The 11,847-nt window shown below is 45.1% G+C and overlaps 1 protein-coding gene across 1 annotated transcript; it reads right to left on the bottom strand.

Annotated features, from left to right (window-relative positions):
• Window positions 1-3,429: 3,429 nt before the first annotated feature.
• On the bottom strand, window positions 3,430-11,579 carry LOC123092735 (probable mitochondrial import inner membrane translocase subunit TIM21). Its single transcript, XM_044514555.1, has 7 exons — window positions 11,382-11,579; window positions 10,814-10,842; window positions 9,444-9,582; window positions 8,285-8,463; window positions 4,465-4,513; window positions 4,257-4,376; window positions 3,430-3,824 (listed from the first exon to the last, which is right to left on the bottom strand). The coding sequence occupies exons 1-7, from the start codon at window positions 11,496-11,498 to the stop codon at window positions 3,666-3,668; spliced, it is 792 nt and encodes a 263-aa protein (XP_044370490.1). The 5' UTR covers window positions 11,499-11,579; the 3' UTR covers window positions 3,430-3,665.
• Between the last annotated feature and the right edge of the window lie 268 nt (window positions 11,580-11,847).

Genomic DNA, 11,847 nt, shown 5'->3' with positions numbered 1-11,847 from the left:
GAAAGGGAGAGAGTAGGCGAGGCCGATGGAGGGAAGGATTGTTTGACTTTGTTTGTACTGCTGCATTGGTAATGGTTGGTAGGCGAGCGAGGACGGAGACAAACATCTGGTACGTTGTATAATTTGGTGTATACGTTGCAGTACCTGTCTGTTAGCGGTAGTTAAAGTTTGTTGGGGGCTCGATCGTATTTGATTTTCTTCAAAGTACGCAGTTTGTTGGGGTGTTTGGTGAGAATATGGGGCTGGCTCATTCAGCATATTAGTTTACATGCATCATTGGGCATGCATGATTAGCGATCGATTTAGCATCTAGCTACCTCGTCTTGCATTGCATGCACACGTTAGTTTTTTCTTTTCTTTTTGACCTTCATCAGCTTATAAAAGGTGAGTTGGTATCATGGTATGGATGCTCTGCTTCTTCGTGTTCGAAGAGTTTTTCTTTTCTTTTCTTTTTTTACGTTACACGGCAGAGAAATGATGGTGCTATCATTCAGGGCTCCATGGCATCATCGACCAGGATCATTGTATCTAAAAAGAAAGGCATCATGAGGATATATCTTTTATCCACCAGTGTGCAGGACGACTTATTTGTCTCTGCTGGAATTATTTGGTGGTAGGTGTTCACAACTCAGACAGCCAGGTAGGCCATGATCTTCCCCTAGAGGAAGGAGGAGGGTCGTGGCGTCCCAGTCTAATGTTTGTGCTCTGCATGTCTGTCTCTGGTAAAACGACTGCGGCTGCTAAAAACTTTTCTGAAAGCGGTCATGTGAGGCCGCGCTGAACGGAAGCTACAATATTGATATCTCCATATGACCATATAGATCGCCAACCGCTCAACTGGATATCGTCGTCGTCGCGTGGGCATGCATCATGTGGAAGGGTGCCACTGCTCGTTTAATATTCACCCCCCTACAGGCTACAGGACATCTTCTTGCCAAACATGTGCTGATGCACCAGGGAAATGAAATGGATAGATATATCATATAGGCTGGGAATGGCAGCTGCTCAGGATGTTGGGCAAAGCTTTTAGATAATAATAATAATAATAATAATAATAATAATAATAATAATAATAATAATAATAATAATAATAATCTCTGAGTCCAGTCTTCAAACAACAGTGATCTGAAACTTGGTGCAAGCCCAAAAATATTGGGAAAGACATTGGACCCTGTCTCTGAGAAGGACTGCATATGTATTGTGAAACATTTTGCTTGTCAAGGCCGTGGAGCCAAACCGAGAATGTTTCAACATCAGAAGAAGAGTCGGCTAGATCAGCCTCTCCTAGTCTACCATTAATTGGCCGAGTCTAATTTGCATCATGCTGCAGTGGCAAGCAATCTGTGACACGAGCCATCTGCGCACGTCAATCCGTGTAGGCGCAGCGGCCCTCGCCAGTCAATATCTGCTACGGAGAGGCGCCCTTTTGGACGAGCGAGTGATCCTGGAAATTTACCTGTCCGAGATCACGACATTCTGGTACCGCGAACACCTTTTAAATTAAGTACTAACAGATAGGATTGATTAGGATGTCTGCCTGGCTAACAACCGTAAGGTGTGAGTACCTTGCAGTCAGGCCGTATTCAAAAGAGAAGAGAACACGAGATGCTCAAGGCCAGGGGGGTCTAAGAAGAAGAGTTGGTGTATTTCGTTGGACAGGTCAGAATATGGTTTATTTTTCGAATGATGTAGGAGAGTTGCTTGTATTATGTATTATATCAAAGAGAGAGAAGGATACAACACGACCGTCTAGATTATGGTTTATTAGACTTCTATATAATTTTGTACACCAAAATGAAAGGCACTATATTTTGTATTTTTGAACATTTCTCTCCGGATTTTTGCTAGTGAGGCCGAGGTTTAACCAGATTTATTTATATTCTTATAAAAGCCGCTTGATTATTGTCAGTCACCCGCGGCATCAACCTTATCCCTGAAACGAATATTTTCTTCCTAAAATCTAAAAAGGACGTGGTAGTGCACCAGGTAGGAAGCGCAATTGCCTCTCCAGGCATGGTGAAAGTGCGTGGCCTTTCCGGGTCGGCGACGAATTTTCGAGCCGACGGGAGGGAATCGACAACACGATGCATGTACAGGGAAGATATGAGGCCTGAAAGATACGTCCACTTGATGCGTTATTGGGAGCAGGTGAATCTCAAGGGCCTACCGTGCATATACGTGGTACAGCTTTTGCACCAAATCAGGGACGCTGATCTAACAGATGAAAGCAACGCCGGCAACAGCAACATCGGCAGAGGCTTGAGCCGTTGAAGCAACCAGAGGCCCTATGGTGACTGGTGAGAGAGATTTGTCTGGTACTAGAACGTAGGTGCAGGAGGACAAGAGGGCGAGGCGAGGACGCCCGGCTCATGTCACCGGCTAGGTCGTTTGAGAGGCTCTGGCCCATGTGTAGGGTGGAATCATGAGGTGACTGAACCTCCTAAAGTCTTGACATCCCTGCGCCAAAAGTCCTAAAGGGGTGGGTGATCTGCACCAGGATTTCTGTGATCTCACTGTGGATGGTTGATGGCACGTAAGATATAGATATGGGGTGTCGAGGGCCATGAGTGGCCTCATGGTTGGGACAGAGTAATAGACATGATCATGCAGAGTTTGATACTCGCAGGAAAGCCTCCCCAAAGTACTGCACGCTGTTATTTTAAGGAAGGAAAACAAAGTGTAGCATGCTACTTTCGGGGACTGATTATATGTTCCCCATTGGAGGTGCTCTAGGATAATGCCCATTGCTCCCCTGATCCATCACCTCCTTTTGTTGCTAATATAAAATATACTAGTATGACAGTGTTGCCCCCCTCGTCTCCTCATCGCTCAACGGCCGTAGCAGCCGCTAACGAGATGGGCCATGAAGGCGTGGGAGGGGTAAAGTGATGAATTCAAACCCAGCAGCCAAACATTTTGGTAAAATATGTCAAACTATAGATTTCCCTTTGCTCCACCGTAACATAAAACCAGTAGGGAGCGAGCTTGCATGGATCGCTTGAACAAGATCAGGAGCCACAAACAGAGAACAATCACCTCACCTAATTGATCCCAACGCTTGATAATGATAACTAAAATTATTGTTGAGGAAAATTTACAGAGGAAATCATGTTTATAACTAACTAGAAGTAGTTGCAAGTGCCATTGTCATCCCCAAAGAATACGCAATGACATGTTCTAGATTAGTCAAGGAAGAATCTATCCATACAATTAGGGTCGTGCTTTGAAACATTTCTTTTCAAAATAATTTAATTCCACAACTACTCGAATCATAGAAAGAGCATTGGACATCATGTGCTATAATTTTACAGTAGGTAGCACATGCAAGTCTAGACAATATAACATGACATCAGGTGAGTACACGCAAGGAAAACATCCACAAGAACATCCGGTGATCAGGCATGAAGGGCTTTCAACAAAGACAAATCATTGTTCTAAAAAAAATTGTACTGCACTAGAAATAAAAATGTATAGAAGAGACCCGGGCCATCAACCAAACTTTTTTGGGGGTCATGGCCCATGTCCCAAAAATGTGTACTCTTTGTCGCACCTAACCCAAAGAGGTTCGCCACAGCTCTACCTGAAGAGGTGGCAACCCACGTCCTGTTACCCAGTTCCTCGACCCATATTACCAAGGTTCCTAGCAACTATGGTCTCATGCATCCTTACGCTGGTATGTAAGATTCTAACATTACTTGTCCCTGTAGCGGTGCTGTAAACTCAACAAGAAGGTACATGAACTTCCATGTCCTGTCAGAGTTATCTTTGAACATCTCTGAATATACCTTTCCAGCTCCATGCGGACCTCGGATATAAAAATTGACCTGAAATAAGACATGCATGTCAATTCAAGTGACCAATAACCAAGTTTGAAGGCTTGCAATGCAACTATGGAAACTCTTATAAAATGCCATCCTAGTGTTCCTTTCCAAGGTAGCAAAGCATCATCTGAATTACAAAAGGCATATATAAAACTTGCAAGGAGCCATTACACGACAAACAAAAAAGAAGCATGTTGGATCTCATCTTAGTTCATGTCGCTGTGTTATCATTCGCAAGCTTGATCCTGGTTAAGGAAGTCACTGCCTCATTGCCATATACCGCTAAGAAACAGTCAAAGTTTAAGTAGCCCACTATATATTGCAGCCCCCTACAGTGAACTTGTATTTTTTTATTGAATTTGATACTAATCTTGATGTACAAGACAACATAGAAGTCACAGCAGCAGAACAGCAGAGACAGGAATAATATAGTACCTCCACATGTTCAACACCATCCTCATCTGTCCAAACCCTGTTTGGAATACGCTGTCGAGCTGCACGGTTTCTGCTTTCATTACCATAACCAGTAATAGGGTACCCAATTCTCGCTGTAACCTGACAAATCATGTGAAATACGAAATATAATGAGAGGAAACTACCACACTATGTCAGGATGAACAGAAAAACACTAACACCCACAAACCTGACTATCACTCTGAACTCTTGCTAGAGCTTTCCCAAAGATCTTGTACCTGCAGGATGGTAACAACAACACGCGTTAAGCAATCTCACTTTCAGGTTGCACGCAAATACCACAGGCATCTTCCCGAAAAAAACCACAGATGAATACGTAGCCAAAAGCAATGTGAAAAACCATGTAATGTAAAAAAAAGATTGAGGCATTCAAACTGACAAAACATATCATTCGATGCACAAAAGAAATTCAGTAAATCTGGAGGGAGAGTATCAATCCATATATGGAAACTGACAACATGCTAAACAAAAACATAACATCCAGGCTATAATGAGCATGAATTCTATTGTGTAAGCAGCTTCAAGGAGAAGTGCCATTAGTAAGAGTAAAAGATGCCAAGAAATGCAAGCACAAAGCTGGTTGTGACACTGTAATACAGCGTAATACGAAGTGTGTAGATTACTAATGAACTTACAGGCCACGTCAAAATCAGAAGCGATGCGGCGCTCCTGCTTCGGGTGAGCGTCCGCCCGCGGCGCCGCCAGATCCGCCCCATCAGTCCTCCCCCTGCGGCCGCCGAGGCAAGATCCAGTGCCCCTGCTCTGCTGCATGCCTCATGTGACGAGATGGGCGTCTCCCGTTCGCACTCGCGGGTGGGCGCGCGGCACCGCCGCCCGCTTCCTCGGCAGCCCTCCGGTGCAGCGGCCTCGTCCGGTTACTGCTGTTCCGCATCGACCTCCGTTCGCTCTGCGTGCGCCGGCCAGGCTCCGGCGCCTCCTCCCCCGCATGTCTCTTCTCCAGCGGCCGATTCGTGGCGAACTTCAGGCCTGCCTCGCCCTCCTGCTGCTCCGACGATGGGAGCCGCCCCGGCCTCTCTGGCTCCTCCTGCTGCCGGCGTCGCCCCCGCCCGTCTATTGCCGCCATCTGCGTGCGGCCTCCCTCGCCTCCCGCAAGGCTGACCCGACCGTGCAGGGACTATTGGTCTCATGCGAGGTTCCGTCCATGCCCGAGTCGTCGGCCAGCTCCAATCTGGTCCTCACGACGTCAGCACCTACCTCATCGCCCGTCATTGCTGCTGCAGACGGCGGTCATGTCACTGGGCCCTCTTCCGACATGAGGGCTGGAGAGCTGCTGGCTGCCTCAGGTGCTTCCGATGCTTTGGCTACGGACATGATGCGGTCTTCGTGGAGCTCCCTCGACGACGACCATGACGAAGATGATGAAGATGGCGTAGAGCTGGCCCCACAAACGCTGCTGGCTTCCAAGTGCTCCAGCGGGGTGAGCCCTGAGCGTGAGGCAGCTACCTGCGAGGGTTGGCAGGAGGTGCGGCCGTGGCATGGTCCTCATCGCCTGGTGTCCCCAGCTCCGGCTTCGTACCCTCGGCCCATCCCTTCGTGGCTCCATGGTCGATGCTGCAGGTGCCTTGTTACTGGACAGCGTGCGGCGAAGTGCAGCGACCCCTTTTGATGCTCTCACTGCTTGGGGGACGGCCATCGGGCCCGTGAGTGTCGGAACGGTTGGCGTCCGCTCAGCTTGCTCGATAACCCTACTGCTTCGTCATTGTCCCGCCTCGACACCATCCATCATCTTCATCCACCTTCATGTCTGGCCCGGTCTGATGCCACGCTTCCCTCCAAGGCGATCCGAGGTGACTCCTGGCCTCCTGGGCGTCTGTTGTTTCTTCTTCTGCTGGTTCTCCAGCCTCGGCTGAGGTGATGCTTCAGTCTGTCTTTGCTGCGCAAGCCGAGCTGCTACGCTCTGAGTTGCAAGGCAATGGCTTCTTTACAGATGGTGAAGGCGATTCAGCCCATGAGTGATGTGATTGATTCAATGCACGGATGGCTGCAGCGGGCTGGGAGCCTTCTGGAGCGTGCAGAGGTTGCTCTGGGCAGGCTATCTCCAGCGACGGCTGAGGTGTCACTCCCTCCTATGCTATGTTTTAAAGGCGTCCGTAAGGCGACGCCTAGGCGTCGAGGCGCCCCCCCAGCGCTTTGCGCTTTAGGCGCCTAGGCGTCGCCTAGGCGTCGAAGCGCCCCCCCAGCGCCTTAAAGCAAGGCGTCGCCTTAAAAACATAGCTCCTATGTCGCCTCCTCTGCCAAAATTTGTTGTTGACTTGGAAGGCGACAAAGATGTGGATCTCTATGGCTGCTTCTCTCCTCATGCTTCGGGCTTCTCGCCCCGTGTTGGGTCTAGTTCGACTCCCCGTGTGTTGCCGGACTTCGAGGGTGAGGCCACCGTCGAGGTTGTGTCCCCGGTGCTGCAGATCATGCCCGAGCTGCAGGTGTTGTGTGGTGCCGTGGTGGAGAACCTGTTTCAACTTTGTCGTTGGAGCAGCTCAAGTTGGACTCTCTCCAAGCTTCACAGGTGGACCTGGTGTCCTCCCCACCCCCCGTGGAGCTTCGTCGGGCGTCAGACAGCCTACCTCTCGACATCATGGAGCACGGAGTTTTAGACGATGCCACCATTCCCTCGCCTGTGACCATCGAGCAGGTGATGCTGACTAGCATGACCATTCAGCCACTTGTGTTAGCACCAACCCCAAATTCAAATGCTCTCTTCGCGAAGGAACTTTGTGACTTGCTAGCCAGCGTGGTGGTTGCTAGACCTGGTTTGGGCAGGTCGATTGCTTGCCTCCGATGGGGACACCAATAAGGGACAAACAAAAGAAGGTGGGAAAAGGCAAGAGTGGCGCCAAAGGCAAGATGTCTTTGCCTGCTTGATTGGTTTGTCGTCGTGGGTTGGGAGGTGCCTCGGGATTTGTGGATGTTGTGTATTCGGCGAGTCTGATGGGCCGCCTGTGCGGTTGTGGGGTTTCATGCCGTGTGAGTAGTTCGACTGTGGTCCGTTTGTATTGGTTTTCGCCCGGTTTTCCGTTAATTAACTGGGCAATTCTCTTCTTCTTAATTAATCGATGAGGCAAAACTTTTGCCTCCGTTTTGAAAAAAAAAACTAATGAACTACAGCATGATTTTCTGCAAGTTGGAGCAGCTAGAACATCAACCAGGTGATAGGTAGCGGCACACAATGAAAAGGGGAAATAGCATATACAAGCAGGTAGTATATATACCACAAGGCCTCCAGATTTAAAAAATATATAGTAGTACAATTAGCAGACTTTTTCGCTAACGAAGTGAATTCCTGCAGTTCAGATAGACATTGTAAGTGCTCCCTCCATCCCATAATGCAAGACGTTTTTTGACACTAGTGTGTGTGTCAAAAAACGTCTTACATTATGGGACGGAGGGAGTATTTTGATATAAGAAATATTACTACATAATTTGTAAAAATGGGACAGTATTTGTTACTACCAAGGTGATGTGCAATGTGCCTTTGAAGCCAGTACCAGGTGAGGTGGCTTGGTGATACATGAAGGGTAGGAGAGCCAAGCCAAAAAAAACAACGCCATAACTTACTCCGTCACCAACCCACGAAAAATCATGAGCCCAATCATCAGTGAAATGGGGAAGGGAGAGAACAGAATGAGATCTATTTATTTAGTTGTGGCTACCACCGAGAGAGAATGATGCTTAACACTGGAGAGGAAAAGAAAACTTCGCACATGCCTGATGTGGTATTTCTTATTGGCAGTACATACTCCCTATATGCCCTTGGAAAGCACACCCTCTGTTCCAAACTGTAATACATTTTGGCAGTTCAATTTGAACTGCCAAAACGTCTTGCATTTAGGAACAGAGGTAGTAACAAGTAGGGTTCTCAAAATACCACAATGAGATATAACTAACAAGTTTCCTAAGCAAAAAATACAGTTACATACAGAATTTTGTTATTTAATGCCTTAAGTTCAATCAGAAGAATGCAAAAGACTTACTCTTTTGGTTCAAAAATAAGCTCCTTAAAAACAGAATATCCAGCTAATGCTGCAACTCCAAGTCCCGCGAGTATTACAACACTGTAAGAAGCCCCCTCAGCAAAAGTCACCGGCTTCTCGGGTATATTATATGTAGGGGCATCAAAGGGATCTTCAACAGTTGACAAGTCCTTTTTCTCCTGAGGATAAAGAGGGCAGTGATCTATAAGCAATATAAGAATGAAATATGATTCAGCATTGGCTTGCACCGTAAGGCAAAATATTAGTTCTTAAATAGGAAACATGAACAACTATTAAACCATACAAAGAGTACTTTGCTAATAATTTTCAATTTGGGTCAAGATATATACATGAACAGGGAACCGCAAAAACTGAAAGAAAAAAAACAAGACATTAGGTGATTAATATTTCTAAGGGAAACTAAATACACAAGAAGAGAACAGACACACTCAACTCTTTCAATAAATAAACTCTAAACAACAGAATTGGTTTGTCCTATTAGACCATTAATTCCTACCTTGTCATCAGCCATGGAATCTGGGTTAAACAAAATGAAGATCCTAATTGGGTTATCTCATGCGAGAAAATCTAGATTCAAGACCAAAGAAGCACCTAGAAATTTATGTATACTGATACAACCAATGAAGCAGAACCTTTTCAGCGTGATTGTCCCATTCCGATAGCATTTAAAATGGTACATACTATTCTTCAAATATTGTTTAAAACAACCCCATTACAGAGGCTAATGTATACACATTCATCAATAGTGATACAGCCACTTCCTGATGCACTGACACCTACTCCCTCCGTTCCGATTTACTCGTCGCCGTGGTTTTAGTTCAAAACTAAAACCACGACGAGTAAATCGGAACGGAGGGAGTACATAATTTAATCTTATGAAAATGGAAAGAAGCTCACAGAAGCTGATGATGTATGCACAGGTGCTTAGTCAGTACTGCAGAGTGCAGATGGTCACAAGGTGACACAACTAATAATTTCATATATTGTCCTTATACAATTTATAGTAGCATGTTCAAAATATGGACAGCACTGCTCAAAACTATACGAAGAGAAGACTAAAACAAGCAGGAAAATGTACAACACGACATTGAGTAATTTTAATAATCAAACACGAACAGAACTAGCTAGCATCATGTACCTCTTTGGGATTTTGGTCTGAAGCTTGTGAGGAGTAAGATGCAGATGACCTTATTAAAGAAGGAAATGTTTTGCGGTACTCCTGCATTGTCAGAGGACTAGAAGGGCTTGACTTGGTCATGTACCACCTTGAATTTTTTTAAAGAGGATGCTGGAATGTTTGCCAAAAGAAAACCATGTCTGCATTAAATAGGGTCCACAGCAAAAGTGGGCACAGTACTGTAAATGACTGTTCGTCCAGATTCGACAACAAAGATCACAACAGTCGAATAGTTATTTATTATCTTTATTGGGTACCAAACATATGATAAATTTGATCAATTAAGTTTTATGTACAAAGTACAAAAGAGTATCTCACATTTGTATTATAGAAATGGCAGAATGCTCTCAAAGAAAGGTTCCATGAAGAAGTTTAAGGAAGTTTTTTCAGTACGTTTTCTAGTAAAATTAAGATTAAAAATTAAAGATCATGACAGTAGATATAATAATAGCAGGATATGTAATTCTATCCTTGAACATAGAGGTAAGAGATGTTACTAAAAAAATCCTGACAGGACTTATAAAAGTGGGATAATTCTTGGCGAGGAGTGGATATAATAGCAGGGCACACAATTCTATCCAAACAATCCCTTATAAAAGATGTTAACAGAAAATAAACAAAATCCTGAGTATCACTGGCTGATGATATTTCTGGGTGGCTACTACATCAGCCACCATGTAAGTAGTGCATTTAGAGCATCCAGGTGCACGTGCAGGTGTTCAAGCCCAACGAGACACTAAGTAGAACTGTCTTCAACAAGGGAGCTACTGGACAGCTATGCTTTGTAACACCATTACCTGTAGCTGGGGTCTAAAAACTAATAGTATTTCAATTGTACACATATGAATTAGGCTAATCTGGTATATTTCGGTAACAGCAGTTCTGCAGACAGAACCAATAGTAGATAATGCCGAGAAACAGTATAAGTTGTAGCCTTATGGAGTATGCTGCGGATATTTGACTGTTCAAGATGTTCTTTTCTTGTAATATCCCATCCCAGTTCACAAAACCTCGTTGGACAAAGTTAGTTCATGCAACGTACAAAAGGCTGGATGGCCCTTTCACAACACCAGGACTCCGTTTAAGCATCAAACATATGAAGAACACTTTATTATAACTGCATTGTAAAATAAACTTATTTGTGAACATAATTTCATTCCAACTAAAGCAAACCAAGTGTTTTAAATTCCTTCTCACACAGCACCAACCACCAGGAACAAAAAAAAAAACAGATGCAACGGTAGCCAGAAGACCAAAAGAAACGGAATGCAGACACATAAGAATAATTGAATTTTCATAATACAGCATCATGCAGCAAACTTCAAGATCAGAGGTGAGAACCTTCAGCCTTTGCAACATCCTGGTGAAAGTGTAGGTAAGAGTAAAACACAAAATCAGTCTTTGTGTACATTGCCAGAGAAGAAACCCTAAACTATCTGAGAAAAAATTATGGTATGTAAAGAATGCTTTAATGTCCTGAAGAATATATGCACTTAGATGAATTTTTTTGGGGGGGGAACGGGAGGTAGGAGAGGAGTGCTGGTAGTTTACAAACAAAATTTCACAGGAATCATCCACTTATTAGATAAATTACAAGCACATGCATTGCTCAAGACTACAAGTAGATGGTGTGAGCAGCAACAACATGCTAGATTGGCAAAACAGACTGCACTTAACTGACTTAAGTACTACAGAGAGCTCGACATTGAGGACCGATTGCTACTTAAAATCTGACACGAGTTGGCCTTAGGAGACCAAAGAAGACACCTCGGTATAGAATAAGTCCCAGTTAGACCGAAGAAATCAGGAAGCAACGACAATGGCGTCGAGACCGACGTCGGCATTGCGTCGAACACCTTGTGTGGGGTATAGGGCTATCTACTCCCGTCACTGGTTTACCTTGTAGATGGCGCCGCCAAGTGGAGCGCGCGGCAGGCGACGAGCGGAGGCCTCTGCCGCGGTGGCGAGGAGGCGGCGGTTGTGGTGGTGGAGCAGCCTCGTGATCCGAGCGGCCATTGATCCTTCTCGTTTGCTTGGGGGAGGGGAAGAAGAAGAACAGGCGAGATGGGGGAAATAGGAGTATGGACTGCGGTTGGGTGTCTTTATTTTGGAGCCGTTCCATCCAATGTTCGATTATGAATCCGACGGCGAGGGACATTTTTGCAGATGCTAACCGATTTTCACGCCTGGATGGACGTTATCCAACGTTTATTAAAATGTAACCTTTAATATATAAAATTGTAAAATAAAATAAATTTCCTGGATCAGTAAAGGAATATAAGATCGTTTAGATCACTTCTTTTCAAAATAATATGAGCACTTCTTTTTTCTTTTCTTTTGGAACATACATACACGCATACACTCA

The sequence above is a fragment of the Triticum aestivum genome, chromosome 4B (assembly GCF_018294505.1).
Source record: "Triticum aestivum cultivar Chinese Spring chromosome 4B, IWGSC CS RefSeq v2.1, whole genome shotgun sequence".
NCBI lineage: Eukaryota > Viridiplantae > Streptophyta > Magnoliopsida > Poales > Poaceae > Triticum > Triticum aestivum.
Note: the sequence above shows the minus strand (reverse complement) of the source record. Positions and strands in the feature narration are given on the sequence as shown.

Coding starts and splice junctions, on each gene's coding strand:
- LOC123092735 (XM_044514555.1), bottom strand. CDS start 11,498: ATGGCCGCTCGGATCACGAGGCTGCTCCACCACCACAACCGCCGCCTC. Junction 10,843..11,381: donor TTGGCGGCGCCATCTACAAG/GTAAACCAGTGA, acceptor CACTTTCACCAG/GATGTTGCAAAGGCTGAAGG. Junction 8,464..9,443: donor CAGACCAAAATCCCAAAGAG/GTACATGATGCT, acceptor CTTTATCCTCAG/GAGAAAAAGGACTTGTCAAC.